The sequence below is a fragment of the Plecotus auritus genome (assembly GCF_963455305.1).
Source record: "Plecotus auritus genome assembly, chromosome: 2".
Lineage (NCBI taxonomy): Eukaryota > Metazoa > Chordata > Mammalia > Chiroptera > Vespertilionidae > Plecotus > Plecotus auritus.
Genome location: NC_137771.1, coordinates 199,437,377 through 199,449,434, shown reverse-complemented (window position 1 = coordinate 199,449,434; position 12,058 = coordinate 199,437,377). Strand labels below are relative to the sequence as shown.

General features: G+C 38.8%; 1 protein-coding gene across 1 annotated transcript in view; it reads left to right on the top strand.

Moving 5' to 3' along the window:
* Positions 1-12,058, top strand: part of SERPINI1 (serpin family I member 1) — an 88,408-nt gene that overhangs the window by 57,328 nt on the left and 19,022 nt on the right. The window contains exons 2-5 of the mRNA XM_080654083.1: positions 1,665-1,932; positions 3,277-3,507; positions 5,407-5,601; positions 7,245-7,449. Coding sequence (XP_080510209.1) covers positions 1,683-1,932; positions 3,277-3,507; positions 5,407-5,601; positions 7,245-7,449 — 881 coding nt within the window. The 5' untranslated portion in view covers positions 1,665-1,682. The remainder of the gene's footprint in view (positions 1-1,664; positions 1,933-3,276; positions 3,508-5,406; positions 5,602-7,244; positions 7,450-12,058) is intronic.

The window sequence follows — 12,058 nt, the reverse complement described above, 5'->3', positions numbered from 1 at the left end:
CCTGGCACCATGCTCGTCCGCCGCCATCCACCCCTAGTTCCCCGTTCCCCATCAGGCAATCGGAGCCTGCCGGCCAGGGGAAGGGACCAAGAGGTTGTCCAGCAGGCTCTGATCGGGTGATCAGGGCCTGTGGGGTAGGGCAGCTCCTGCATTGGGCGTCTGCCCCCTGTGGTCAGTGCGCGTCATAGCGACCAGTCGTTCTGCTGTTCAGTCAACTTGGATATTACCCTTTTATTATATAGGATAACAAGTAAGCTGCTTAATTGTTTAAATAATCAGTTTAGCTTTCAGATACCTATGGGAACAACCTGTGAGGATACAAGAGAATCATGTCCCCAGTGTGTGCCAGTCTGGCTGTTTGTGGGGGGTCAAAGCTTTTGGAACACTGATGTGCTGAGAGGCAAAAATATTATTCAGAGATTGTACACTGGCACTGCTTTCTCTTCCCAAGAGAAATTGGTTCAAGAACCCAGATGAGCACCCTAGCCTGTTTGGTTCAGTGGATAGAGCATCAGCCCGTGGACTGAAGGGTCCCGGGTTCAATTCCAGTCAAGGGCACATACCTTGGTTGCAGGTTCCCCGGCCCTGGTTGGGGTATGTGCAGGAGGCAACCATTTGATGTGTCTTTTTCACATCCATGTTTCTCTCTGTCTCTCCCCCTCCCTTCCACTCTCTCTGAAAAAAAAATAAAAATAAATCAATGGAAAAATATCCTCAGGTGAGGAATAACAAAACAAAAACAACAACAAAAAGAACCAGATGAGCTTGCACTGGTTTGTTGGTATAGCTGACATGGTAACATTGTCCTGAGTATGAAAAGGACAGTGTTTAGAAGGTTCTTCCCACTCTGAGATTGTCACTGGGAGCAGCAGCCTCATAGGGAACTAACGTGTAAGAAAAAGCAAACAAGGATGTGCTAAATCTGCCTTTTCTCTGGGTTACACTTTATCACTTCCTGTGGGTTCTGCAGCTGGGCTGAATGAATGGCCCCGTGGCAGGTGTGTGTCTGATCTCTTCCCACTACTTGGTAACCCAGCTGCATGGTGCGTTACCTTTAAAAATTGTAGTGAATGAGTCAAGTGGCATTTCCAAATGCCTAACTTCACAAGTTCATCTTAAACCCTGTGAATATCTTTTGGTTTTCATTGTAGTTGTCCTGGATCTACGTTAGGTGGTGTAAGTTAGAGTAAACTATTTCAAAATTATGACCAAAATATATATGTTGAGGCTATGAAAAATGAATTGATTACCTCCAACAAACACAACCTATCATTACTTGTTGTATACCTGGTATGTATCTATACATAACCTTAACCCGTGAAGGTGGGGGCCAGGGCCATCTTGTTTCTGAGAGTATCCGCAGAACTTAGCAATGTTATTTATTCAATTGACTATTAATTGACTTTTTAAAAACAGGACCTTCCTTTTTGAGAACAGACTGACAGCTGTCAAAGGGGAGGTTGTGGGGCTGGATATAAAAGGTGAAGGGATTAAGCAAAACAAAAGAGGGGGTCGTTCCAACATATCCTTTAATAGGGCTTTTGTTATAGAGATATTAATACTGTATATGTTTAAAAACTTTTGGTTTGCTTTACAACTTTACTAAAAAAGAATTCCTATATATAGTTTCTGAGATAATTAATATGTACATTACTGTTCTCCAGGATTGAAACTCTTCCAACATGGCTGTCCTTGGGCTCTTCTCTTTGCTGCTTCTTCAAAGTTTGGCCGTAGGGACCACTTTCCCTGATGAAACCATTGCTGAGTTCTCGGTGAATATGTATAATAACCTTCGAGCCACTGGGGAAGATGGAAATATCCTTTTCTCTCCATTGAGCGTCACCCTTGCTATGGGAATGGTGGAACTGGGGTCCCAAGGGACTACCCTGAAAGAAATCCGTCATTCAATGGGATATGACAGGCTGAAAAATGGTAAGTATGCTTAGGTTTGATTTCTCGGGATGGTTTAACTTTAACTTTCAGCTCAGTTATGTTGCCTTGTGCCAGAGACAGCAGTATTTCACACAGTAAGAAAGTATTCTCATCAATATGGTATGGCTAGGAGAAACTTTAGGAAACCCAAGAAAGGCGTTAATTCTGGGTTCCATCCCTGGCTGAGTTAATTGAAAGCAATTATATATTACTAGAAGCCCAGTGCACGAAAATTCATACACTCAGGGAGAGGTCTCTTAGCCCGGTCTGTGCCCTCTCGCAGACCAGGAGCCCTTGGGGAGTGGGCCTAAGCCACAGTCTGGCCTCCCTCTGCAGAAGGCGACCCGTGGGCCAATCAGGGGACAGGGCCAGCTGGCGAGTGGCCATCTCCATCCCCTGATCACCCCTCTGCCACCGCTAGTTGCTGCTGTCCCCCCACCCCCAATCGACATCCCCTCCCTCTGCTTGCTGGTACCCGCCTTGGCTGGCCTGGAGCCACCTGCTTGCTGGCCCCACTCCCCGCCGACTGGTCGTTCCACCATTTGGTCGATTTGCATATTAGGCTTTTATTATAAAGGATTAATAATAATAATATTTAAATAAACCTTATTGTGATAAATAAAAGCAAGTATGGTTCTTGCTCTGATAGAATTTTAAGTCTAGATGGAGAGATATACTAGTATGTAATCAATTTTCATATAAGTAAATGAAACGTTACAACTGTGATGAGTGCTATAAAGAAAAGAAACATGATTCTCTAAGAATATCAGAATTTTTTGCTTAAAATCATGTTTTCATTATTATGAGAATTAGATATAGTAAAAAATTTGTAGCCAAAAGGTATTTTGTAATCAGTTTGACATGGTATAAGATTTCTATTTTAATGTTTCTAATATACATGTGAATTAACTCATTAAAAAGTTAAGAACTAAAACAATTTATAAAGGATTTTCTAGTTATAAGGTTTAAAAAAAAGTCTAATAAAAGTAAATTTAAAAATATTTTTTAAGCTAGAAAAGTAAACTTAATTCTTATTTCTGATAAACATAAGACTAATTTAATGAAAGTAACCTAAGCACTTTGAAAGTAAACAGCCAAAAAATCTTTACTTTATCAAGAGTCTACCAAGATATCGATTAAAATGAAAAATAATATCAGTTAATAACACTAAAGTTCAAAACTGTTAAGTTGAACATCTAGAAATCACAGAAATATTGAACTTTCTCACCATGTCAATGTGGCGAATAAGCAAGTGCTTTTCCCCTGGGCCCGTTGACTGTGTTTTTACTGCCCATACATTCTCTGTTTGTTCCACTATTAAACTTACCCTATGTCATTTTTCAGGTGAAGAATTTTCTTTCTTGAAGGATTTTTCTAACATGGTCACTGCTGAAAAGAGCCAGTATGTGCTGAAAATTGCCAGTTCCCTCTTTGTGCAAAATGAATTTCACATCAATGATGAATTTTTGCAAACGATGAAAAAATATTTTAATGCGGAAGTGAATCATGTGGACTTCAGTCAAAATATTGCTGTGGCCAACCACATCAATAAGTGGGTGGAGAATAACACAAATAGTATGTCATTTGCTTCTTTTCTTTCTCAAATAGCTTAGTTTTGACTCTCTCTTAGCCCTGAAATTATTTGTCTCCTCATTCCTTTTCTATTTTGTATATTATATAGAATTTAGTTAAGTATCTAATATTTATTCTACATCGATTAAAGTCTTTTTAGAAGCATTGTTTATGAAGAAACATTTGAGAAATACTAGTAAGTTTAGTCTTTTGCCATGCCTAGAATTTTGATGCTGATTGATTAACACTCCCCAGTTGATGGGTTTTTCCTGTGTAGTAATTTGGAACTTTGCTTGAGCTATTTAATAAATTAGATACTGATTGGAATGGCAGTTGGTGGAGGCTATCTTATGATTAAAATAAAATAAGAAAGTTAAAAGTCAGAGTTTAAAGATTTTTTGTTGGCTTTTAAACCACAAGACTTGATTGGTAATCAAAAAATTGTATAAGATTCCTTTAAAAAAGAGCAGCCCATGTTAAGGACAAATAAATGGAGAGAAATTAGAAAGAGATGTATTAATTTAAAATTTTATTTTTAATTTATGTATTCTAAGTGTATTTCAGTTTTCCAAATGTTTCATATTTTATAATTCTATTTTCTAATTTTACCATAAAAAATGAAATTAGAATCCAAAAAATGAGACCAAATTTAATGTAGTTTTACTACAGCTGTTCATTAAATTAATTTATATTGTCAAACTCCCCAATTAATGTTAATCTATTAAATTTTATGTTGAAACAGCAACAAAAAACCCTGATGACATGCCCTATTCCTATCAATCCCCAAAAACTGAAGCACCTTCGTAAGCTCAGAAGTGCAGTAGTTAATAAAACGAGAGAATACAGAGCAAAATTTGGTCCTATGTTTTTCACTATGATATTACTTTTTCTCTATCATCACCCTCACTAAGATCACTCTTTCAACTATGAGATTAAAATGTAAGATAAAAGAAACTTATGTTGTTGTTTTTTAACATTCAAAGAATAAATCAAGAATATTAATCTACCTGGAATAGATTGAATTATTAAAAGCTGTTTGTTTCCAAACTCTTTTTGTTTGTTTACCCTCACCTGAGGATATTTTTCCATTAATTTTTAGAGAGAATGGAAGTTAGGGGAGAAACAGGGAGAGAAATATCTATGTGAGAGATACACGTCTTTTGTTTGCCTCCCACATGTGCCCTGACCAGGCCAGGGATCAAGCCTGCAACCTAGGTATGTGCCCTCGACCAGAATCGAACCTGGTACCCTTTAGTTCAATGGCTGATGCTCTATCCATTGAGCCAAACTGGCGAGGGCTCCAAACTCCTTTTAAATACTTATCAACAATGACCCAGTGTCTTTTAAAATAGATTCGGAAATGAATATAAGTGATAGAAAATAAAGCATCTCAAGTTAAATTGGCTTTCACTTATCTGTTTTTACCTAGTCAAAACAGTTGTTATATTTGGTAGAAAGATATCCAATGTACATGGGGGCATGGTGAATTGAATGACATTTTAATCATGTACAATGTTCAAGAATAAACCTAGCACCATTTATTGAGTGCTTACTCTGTGCTGAGTGTTACATGCATCAATTGTAATTAGGAAGAGTTGAAGCCTGAGATTCTGCTGCAGGTAGTTCTGCAGTTGATGCAAGTATCGACACTTGGTGTTATTTTGTGGTGTGGCTATTTTAGATACCCTTAAGCTATAGTTGTGTGTGTGTGTATGTGTGTGTGTGTGTGTGTGTGTGTAACATTTTTCTTTTGAAAGTAAGGTATTTTTAAAATTTATTATAAATTTAGTAATAGTATAGAGTTTTTCTGAATCACTCTATCGGATGGTAATTTGATAATCTTTGGTCCCCTTTCATCTTCTAATTTAATATAATTTTCATCCGTTTATTTTTCCTGAATAGGTCTGTTGAAAGATTTGGTAGCCCCAAGAGATTTTGCCGCTGTCACTCATCTGGCCCTCATCAATGCTGTCTATTTCAAGGGTAACTGGAAGTCACAATTTAGACCCGAAAATACTAGAACATTTTCCTTCACTAAAGATGATGAAAGTGAAGTCCAAATTCCAATGATGTACCAACAAGGAGAATTTTATTATGGTATGACATTTTGGCTTTTATTTCTCTCTTTTTGAGGTATATAAACAAATTTCTTTTTTTAAATATGTTTTTATATATTTTAAAGAGAGAGAGAGAAACAGAGAAACATCGATCAGTTTCCTCCCATAAGTACCCGGACCAGGGATCAAACCCAAAACCTGGGCATGTACCCAAAGAGGAATCGAACCAGTGACCTTTTGGTGCATAGGACGATGTTCAACAGAGCCACACTGGCCAGGGCTTGACAAATTTTTAAGAATGAACATGAAATATTCAGTACTTAAAGTTCTTGTCAATTTAGTTTAAAATAAATTTTCTTAGCTCCATTTTCCAAGCCTCTAATTAGATCCTGAGTGAATATTATGAATATTATGTGCAATGACAGCTTTTCAATATGTTTCATTAATAAATTTGATCACACCTACAAAGTGACTTTGTTCACATAAAAATACTAGGGTAAGAGTATTCATTTACTACAAAAAGTCATTGGCTTTGGGGTGGTTTTCAGTTGTCCATATGTTCCACTCAGCTCTCGATTTGACGCCTTACACCTTTTTGAATTACAAGCATTCTTTTGAAATTTTGCTTTCACACCTGTGTATGTATGGCAGACAAAATTATTAATTCATAGTTTCATTTATTTAGTGTCTATAATTTATGATACAATTCAGTATTCTTGCATTATTTTCAAAGATGTTTCATTAGACTTTTTAGAAGGTTTGGGTGTGAATCCTTTCTATACCCTACATTAAGCTGTAAGAGTTTGTTGTTATGCAGAAATATAATTGTAAGCTAAGTATAATGTTATACCTACTAGCTTATTTTATTTACAAGTATATTGTAAAAATAAAGTATTATAATCACAGGTAATCAAATTAACAGTAAAAACTAGAAAATACCCATTTATTTGAGAATTGAAATGATTAATGTGAAGTTTAAGAGCCCTAGATCAATTAGAGGAAAATATTCACAACAAAAGCATTACTTTTTTTGAAAAATGGGGACAATTATGAAGTTGTGGCAGGACCATTTGTTTTAAAGAATACCTGAGCTTTTTATGAAAGCCTTGTCAGTTTAGTTAAGTTTATAGAACACAAAGCCAGTTATCTTATATACCTAATTATCTAACCTGAAAGTGATAATCACCACAGATACACTATATAGCGATTGTAGAAAGGAATGTCTTTTATTCTGGCTATGCTACCTTTGCCTCAAAACTTTTAGTTGTAGTATTAATAGAGCACCACTTACTACATGGTCCATTTTTCCCTTCTTAGTAATCAGGCGGGTATTGGTAAATGTGGCATAGGATTCAGGACTTCCTTTTTCTAACCAGAACATTTCATTGTTTCTAATAGTATCCTTTAAACCTATATTTATTTGAAGTCTCGTTTTAAAATATAAACTAAGTCTAGAAAACACGTTAGGACAAATGTGAACTAATTCTGGGAATTCTAAAATAAATAAATTCTGCAGGACTTTGGATTCACTTGAATTTCAAGGTCTGTTTTTAAATAAACCTTTTTCTCAGATGCCTAAATTTCTTATAGTCTATATACTATTTTTAAAAAAGTTGTAACAAATTTAAACCTTTTATTTCGTCTTTGACACGGGCCCTTTTATCACATTTCTTTTCTTTTTAGGGGAATTTAGTGATGGCTCCAATGAAGCTGGTGGTATCTACCAAGTCCTGGAAATACCATATGAGGGAGATGAGATAAGTATGATGCTGGTGTTGTCCAGACAGGAAGTTCCACTGGCCACTCTGGAGCCACTGCTCAAAGCACAGCTGATTGAAGAATGGGCAAACTCTGTGAAGAAGCAGAAAGTGGAAGTGTACCTGCCCAGGTGAGAGGCGCCTGTGTGACTCCCTCTGAAAGCACGGAGCGGGGGGATATCAATGAAGATTCTGACCTAGGGAAACTCTTGCCATTACTTTTGAATTTCAAGTCTTGTGTACTTTCCTCCTCCTGTTACTCGTCCTACTCTGTCTTCTCTCATCCTCCTGTTACTCTTCTTCCTCTGTTCTTCCTCCCCCCTTCCTTTTCCTCCTTTTCCCCTTCTTTCTCTTATTCTTCTCCTTCTTATTTTTTCAAAGTACTCTTTAATTCTCACATGGTCCTGCCCAGAGACACAGGCTCACATATTGATTTAGTCAATACAATTTACCAACACCTAGTTTCAGATATGAGTCAATATTCTTAGCTTCATTTTAAAAGATTTTCCAATAGATTGTCTCTGAATATAATTTGCAGTGACAGTCTTCTGTATTTCATTAATATTTAAAGTTGATTATAGCTGGAAAAATAATCTCTGACATTGTTGGCAAAAGAACAAGCAAGTCCCTGTGCTAGATGCCAAAATACAACCGTAAATAAGCAGGAAGAAGCTTAAAATTCTCCCTGTGGCCAAAAGAATAAGGTCCATACAGGGCCCTGCTGTTCTTACTACCATTCTCTTCCTCAACCCTACCTCTGGCCACTAGCACAGCAAACATCTGGTAGCACGTACTATCTATGTGCTTGTATTTATGCCACAGGCATCATGCTCTTTTCATGCCTCTGAGTCTCTATGAATATTGTTTGCATTGACCTAAAATGCCCTCTTTACATTGCTTTGCCAGATTTATATACTTAAACTTTAGGGTACAGCTCTGGCACCAGTTTTAGGAAGCCTTCCATGAATCCCCTGATGAGCAGTTGACCCTCACTTTGTCCTCACTTATGCATCTCCCTATTGTGACAAGACATTTATGTTACCACCCCACAATGAAATTACCCTTTTGTAAGTCTTACTTTACTTCTGTAAGTTCTTCTACAGTCAGATCTCTCCCCCATGATAGAAATGTGTTTGCAAAATGAAACCCAACTGAAGATATTTATTCTGTCCTTGAATACCTTAAAACCTAGTAGGGGAATAAGACCAGTTTATAAGCAACTTATAACTAACAAGTTCATAAGCAAACATAGTGTGTAAATTCTGGACTAGAAAGCAAGACATGAAAATAAACAACAGATAAACATATATGTATGTGTGTATGTGGAAGTACAGTTCTAACATTCATTCCATATTAAGAAAATTATACAAATATGATTAATATGAACATTGAAAAATGATAAGTAAGATATTAATATTAAAATTGAATTACTAAACATTCATTCATATTCTAAATTTTGGAATTATTTCAAAGTTATATCTTATATAAATGCTTTTTTTTTCCAAAAAACTTAGCTGGTGTTTGTTTATGTTGATGGAGATTATTTGGAACTATAGACAGGTTTGGATAGAAAGATATATACACATTATGTTAGTATTACATATCTATAATATGTAACCATACATAATATATAGCCATACATTTCTTAGTCCACATATAAAAATTAAGGTATTCATACTCCAAATATTTATTTATTTTTATTTTTTGATAAAATACTAATTTTCCATAACTTTCCATGACAACACATTTATGTAGCAAGTTTCCACTATGTCTATGCTCAGGGAGAAAGAGGTAGCCAGTGAATATCTAACAAAGCTAAGGCCATATGATATACATATATATATATATATATGTGTGTGTGTGTGTGTGTGTGTGTGTGTGTGTGTGTATGTATATATATATATGTATATATCCTATACAATAAAGAGGTAATATGCAAATGGACCCTCATGCCGTCCTGTCACAAGATGGCCACCCCCACATCGTCACAAGATGGCTAGCAGGGGAGGGCAGTTGGGGGCGATCGGGTCGGCAGGGGAGCAGTTAGATGTCAATCAGGCAGCAGGGGAGTGGTTAGGGGGCTATCAGGCTGGCAGGTAGAGTGGTTAGGGGCAATTAGGCAGCCAGGCAGGTGAGCAGTTAGAAGCCAGCAGTCCCAGATTGCCAGAGAGATGTCCGACGGCAATCCCAGGGGTCCCAGATTGGAGAGGGTGCAGGCTGGGCTGAGGGACACCCCCCCCCCAGTGCATGAATTTCATGCACCAGGCCTCTAGTCCTATCTAATAAAAGGGTAATATGCAAATTGACCATCACTCCAAGACACAAGATGGCCGCCCCCATGTGGTCAAAGATGGCTGCCCCCATGTGGACACAAGATGGCCGCCACAAGATGGCCTGCAGTGGAGGGCAGTTGTGGGCAGTTAGGGGTGACCAGGCCAGCAGATGAGGGCAGTGGGGGAGACCAGGCCAGCAAGGGAGGGCCGTTGGGGACCCAGGCCTGCAGGGGAGGGCAGTTGGGGGGGGACCAGGCCTGTAGGGGAGGGCAGTTGGGGGGGGACTAGGCCTGCAGTGGAGGGCAGTTGGGGGGGCCAGGCCTGCAGGGGAGAGTAGTTGGGGGGGGGGGGCCAGGCCTGCAGGGGAGGGCAGTTGGGGGAGGGGGACGAGGCCTGCAGTGGAGGGCAGTTGGGGGCAACCAGGCCTACAGGGGAGGACAGTTAGGAGTGACCAGACTGGCAGGGGAGAGCAGTTAGGGGTGACCAGGCCTGCAGGGGAGGGCAGTTAGGGGTGACCAGGCCGGCAAGGGAGGGCAATTAGGGGCAATCGGGCTGGCCAGGGAGCAGTTAGGCATTGATCAGGCTGGCAGGGGAGTGGTTAGGGGGTGATCAGGCTGGCAGGCAGAAGCGGTTAGGGGCAATCAGGCAGAGGCAGACAAGTGGTTGGGAGCCAGCAGTCCTCGATTGTGAGAGGGATGTCCGCTGCCCGTTTAGGCCCGAGTGGGATCGGGCCTAAATGGGCGGTCGGACATCCCTCGAGGGGTCCCAGATTGGAGAGGGTGCAGGCTAGGCTGAGGGACACCCCCCCACTCCCGTGCACGAATTTCATTCACTGGGCCTCTAGTATTTATATAATTGATGTATACATACTGAATATATAAACAATATATCTTAACTCTTAAAGAATTTACTTTTGAACATTAACTACATTTAAATATCTAAAACAGATCTAAACTCTCATCCAGAGACCTTTATTATTAATCTTATGTTTTTCCTTGAATTTTATAATGAATTCCTCTTTATTTCAATTATTTTTATTGGTTTTTAGAGAGATAGGAAGGAGAGGCATAGAAACATCCATGAGATAGAAACATCATCGATCAGCTGTCTCCTGTACACCCCCTACTGGGGATCGAGCCCTCAATCCAGGCATGTGCTCTGACTGGGAATCAAACCCATGACCTTTTGGTTCATGAGTCGATGCTCAACGACTGAGTCACATCAGCCGGGCATGAATTCCTTTTGATAATATGAGAACATCAGTACAGTGTTAATGCTCTCCTTATTGAATTTTATGCATTAAGTGCAGCATCTCCAAATGCTTAATTCTGTGAGGATGCAAAGTTACTTAGGAGAACTGTAGCAGAATTGTAAATGAATGCTTAAATATCACATGTTCTAATTCAACCATATTCACTAGAAAATGTGGCCTCCAGGTCCTATCCACTGAGAAACTGAACGTGGCTGCAGAAGAAAATTATTTTTTCATATTCTAAGAGATACTCTTCATTTATGAAATAGTTTAGCTTGCTTGCTCATATTAATGCCTGTTACTAAACTAGGCACAGCTGATTACCATGTATTCATTTCTGTAGGAATTCTGTGAACAGAGGGAGGCTAAATGAGAGGAAATATAAATTTAGTTTCCCTTTTCAAGAGATTGGCTATTTTCAAATACTAATGTGTCAGTAATAATCAATGGGAAACTATCTACCACCTCCATTTTACAGCATTAGGATCCACAAAATGTTCAATAAAGGTAATGACTTATGTGACCCAATTTTAGCAAAGGTAACATTGTTCTGATAGCTGCGTTCTAGGTTCACTCAAGTGTCTGTCTAAATGGTTTGTGTAATTTTATTCATATGGAAATTATTACCAAAAAATGCAACTTTGCATTTCTGTAATTTGACCAATTCTTGTTCTACTTGACAGGTACTTTACTTTCTGTTGTACTACATTTTATACAGAAAGCTGTAAAATGCTTTCCTTAAGAGGTATAGGGTATTTCAGGGCATTGGGGAGGAGAGATGGGACAATGACTTTTGTATTTGTGTTATCCCCCCCCAACAATAAATCCTACAGGAATCAGATAATAAATTAAAAGTGTATTTTTATCCAAAATACAAGAAGTCTGCTTAGAAGATGGTAAGATCGCTGTAACTATGTGATAGTGCCAAATCCAGTGGAATTCCACAAGGTTTGTGCACAAGCATACATCTCTAACATTTAAATGAGATTGTCAGATAGTCTTCCAATTTACCCATGGTAGCAAAAATAGTTTGGCTAATATAGATATACTAGAGACATGGTGCATGAAATTGCGGGGGTGGGGGGTGTCCCTCAGCCCAGTCTGCACCCTCTCCAATCTGGGACCCCTCAGGGGATGTCTGACTTCCAGTTTAGGCCCAATCCCACAGTCAGACTGGCAGTCGGACATCCCTCTCACAATCCAGGACTGCTGACT